Source organism: Hordeum vulgare, chromosome 1H, assembly GCF_904849725.1.
Source record: "Hordeum vulgare subsp. vulgare chromosome 1H, MorexV3_pseudomolecules_assembly, whole genome shotgun sequence".
Taxonomy (NCBI): domain Eukaryota; kingdom Viridiplantae; phylum Streptophyta; class Magnoliopsida; order Poales; family Poaceae; genus Hordeum; species Hordeum vulgare.
The window spans coordinates 289,162,875-289,166,467 of record NC_058518.1 but is presented as its reverse complement, the minus strand read 5'-3'; the positions used below and the strand labels follow the sequence as shown (position 1 = coordinate 289,166,467).

General features: G+C 46.0%; 1 protein-coding gene across 1 annotated transcript; it reads left to right on the top strand.

The window, feature by feature from the left end:
- The first annotated feature begins 786 nt into the window (after positions 1–786).
- LOC123431435 (40S ribosomal protein S17-3-like) lies at positions 787–1,470 on the top strand. Its single transcript, XM_045115211.1, has one exon. The coding sequence runs from the start codon at positions 871–873 to the stop codon at positions 1,300–1,302; it is 432 nt and encodes a 143-aa protein (XP_044971146.1). The 5' UTR covers positions 787–870; the 3' UTR covers positions 1,303–1,470.
- Positions 1,471–3,593: the final 2,123 nt, after the last annotated feature.

Sequence of the window (3,593 nt, the reverse complement as noted above, 5' to 3'; positions counted from 1 at the left end):
GCATACGGGCTCACCAAGTACTTCACCGTGTGCGACTCCTAGGGAATTTTTTCTACGGGATTTTGTTTCTACTTTAAATAATTTGGGGCTTCACAAAAATTTCAAAAATTTAAGAAAGTGGGAATTTTGAAATAGAATGTTTAATAAATTATAAAATATTTGTGGATTCAAAAATACTTGCGATCTTGCAGAAAATGTTTAAAATTTTGAAAACAAATATTCGAGAAATCAAACAACGTTCATGATTTTTTAAAAGTTCATGAAGTACTTTTTATAATGAAATTGTTCAAATTTTTGTCAATTCTAAAAATGATCATGAATGGAAAAATATCTAAAAGTTCAAAAAAAGGGTTTGTGACTTATAAAATAATTTTTCATTCATAAAATATTTAATGATTTAAAAATGACCACGCATTTCTTTGTCCCATTGCAACGCACGGGCCCTTTTGTTAGTATATCGAAAGTAATATATTTTGGTACAAGTTTGCTGAGCCTAGTCTCGTTTGCAGCCCTAGGCAAAGGGAAATTTTTTTTGAGGTGTGGCAAAGGGAAATAAGAAGTACTGATTAAGATTCCAGTCCAGTTTTATTCTACTGGGCCTAAACCAACCGAAATGAGTAAAGAAGAGACCTTCCGAACAACGTGAGGCCCAACAAAGGTAATTTCGATCTCGTGCGCCCATCGCAATACGAACGGCTGGCATCCGTCCCCCACGCCCAAACCCTAGCTACGCACGCGGCCGGTACCATTATAAAAGTTCAAGTCGCCCCCAAACCCTACCCCTCCAGCCCACGCGCCGCCGCACCCCGCACCAACAAGCGCCGAGCCGCCGCCGCCGCCGCCGGAGAAGGAGAGGGAGCCGCCGCAGCCATGGGTCGCGTCCGCACCAAGACCGTGAAGAAGACCTCCCGACAGGTCATCGAGAAGTACTATTCTCGGATGACCCTCGACTTCCACACCAACAAGAAGGTGCTCGAGGAGGTGTCCATCTTGCAGTCGAAGCGCCTCCGCAACAAGGTGGCCGGCTTCACCACCCATCTGATGCGCCGCATCCAGCGCGGCCCCGTCCGCGGCATCTCCCTCAAGCTGCAGGAGGAGGAGCGCGAGCGCCGCATGGACTTCGTCCCTGAGAAGTCGGCTCTTGAGGTCGACGAGATCCGCGTCGACAAGGAGACGATGGACATGCTGGCGTTCCTCGGCATGGCCGATCTCCCTGGCGTCGAGCGCGCTCCCGAGGTCACCGCGTCCGCCGCCCCCTTCCGCCAGCCGTACAACGGACCCCGCGGTGGCAACCGCGCCTAGGTTCCCCCGCATCGTCGCCGTACCCCTATCATGCTTTATAAGTTTTTATTAGATCTGTTACTTGTGGCAAGTACTATTTTGAACTCAGCTCTTAAGTTCGAGGTGTTTTGATCTGCGTATGGTGGACATGATCTGTTTATCCAACCGTTAATCTGAAGTGATTCGATATATTGCTGTTGAGCTTTGAAGTTTATGTGATATCTTTGCTATTGTTGCTCGATGATCGATTGATTCGTGAGCTGTCTATTTATAATTATATATGTATGCATTGTCATGTTGATACAACACCTATGCAATGAATTTCTCTATGTAGGCCGATGTCCTGTCATAACCTAGCTATAACGTTCAGTAGTGGGACATGCCTTATAGGTTTGTTATGGGTCTAGTGTGTTGTTCAATTGTTCTTATTTTTTGTCAGCACCAGTGGGTTGCCAACATTAGTTGTGTTTTGGTTTGTTACTTGTGTCTTTGCTCTGATATTTAATTACGATAGTGTCTTTCAGTTTAGGGAGTTCACAGGATCGAACTAGTTCCCTTTTTCTTTGTTGAAAAGGCAACCGTAAACCAAGTCTGGTCATTGTATACCACACTTGGGGTTGCTGATCTTTGACTACTGTATTATGTTCTTTCGCTGCAACATGAGTACCCAAGGACCCTGACCTGCTCTGTGAGTAATCGGGTGCTTTGGTCTAGTTATGCTCCGCATTGCAACCAGATGGGCTAATATTGGACAAGTTTGTTCTGTTCTCCCACTGGAACCTGAGTACCCAAGGACGCAGTCCTGCTCTGTGAGTAATTGGGGTGCTTTGGTCTACTTGTCCTTTGCAATGCAACAACATCGTTGCTTGAACTAATATTGGGCTGGTTTATTATGTTCTCCCATTGGAATCTGTGTACCCAAGGACCCAGTCCTGCTGTTATTATTGGTGTGATTTGGTCTACTTCTGTTCTGCAATGCAAGCAGATGCTGATTCTGCTATTTAGGTTGTTTAGGTTCCAGCCAGGTGAATATTGATTGGTTTTCTTTTTAATTTCCTTTGAAAAAAATCTGTGTTGAATGGCCGGCCCTGCTTTTGATGGGTTTGCTTGGTTATCTTGTGCTCTTGTTTGTTTTTGTTGAATATCTGCAGTTCATTGAGTTTAAACCGGTGATATTTGTACTACGTTGTTATGTTTTTTTTGGCTTCACTGAATATGTTGAATAGGTTCATTGGTTGCACCTGAATACAGGGGTTGACCTTTGTCTCTGTTCTGGTCGAAAGATTGTTGAATATTAGGGAGCTGTATGATGCGCTCTTGTTGGTCTTCTGCTCGTCTTAGACGTATATGATTGAAATACATCTGAGTTTTCATCATTTGAATCCTGTTTTGATACGACATATTGTGTCTTACCAACCACAGTTTAGGACATCTCGATTGGTTGTGAACAAAACGATAGAGAATCCAACTACCTGATGTTTAATCTTGCGCTTGGATGGTGGGACATGGCATGCCGTCTGTATTTCGTGAGACCACTGTCGTGTATGCAGCATTGCTCATTGAATAATCTGTTTGGGCCAAAAGAGTGGACCTCGTTTAAAGGCAGTATTTCCTCGATTTTGCACGATAGCTCAACCCAGCCTTCAATAATGTGTGTTGAGTAGAGAGGCCAAAAGCGTGGATCTCGGTTAAAAGACGACAGTATTTCCTCGATTTTGCACGATAGCTCAACCCAGCCTTCAATAACGTGTGTTGAGTAGAGCATGGTGGATGACATGTTGTTTCAGCATCGGGTTCAACAGATACTGTAAAAGTCTCCTAACAGTAAATTTGGTTTGGGAGGTTTTTTTGCCAGATCAGACCCTATGTACTACTTGCCCTCCCCACTTGTGTTATATTTATGGGTTAAGGATGTTGATATGGTTCACAAATCGCTCAGCTCCGCGGTACTCTCCATTGGCTGAGCAGGCGCCTTAAATCCGTTGATTCGCCGGATTCGGAATTCCGGCCGGCACGACGATGATGACCCCGAGCAAAAGTGTTGCGTCATAGTCGACATGGCGTGACACGCCGCCTTGCATCAGAGTCGACATGGCGTGACACGCTCCGCCTTGCGGTACACTCCCCCCCCCCCCCCCCCCCCCCCCGGCGGAGGCTGACACAATTTTGGCTGCAAGGAAGAGGATCGGCAGCACCGTCAGAGGGAGGACGAGGTCCACACCGTGCTTTACGAGTAGGCCCTAGGCCCTCGCATCGACCCTCACACTTGATGAGAAGGATCAGAGCAGGAGAGGATCTTCGTCGACGTCGCC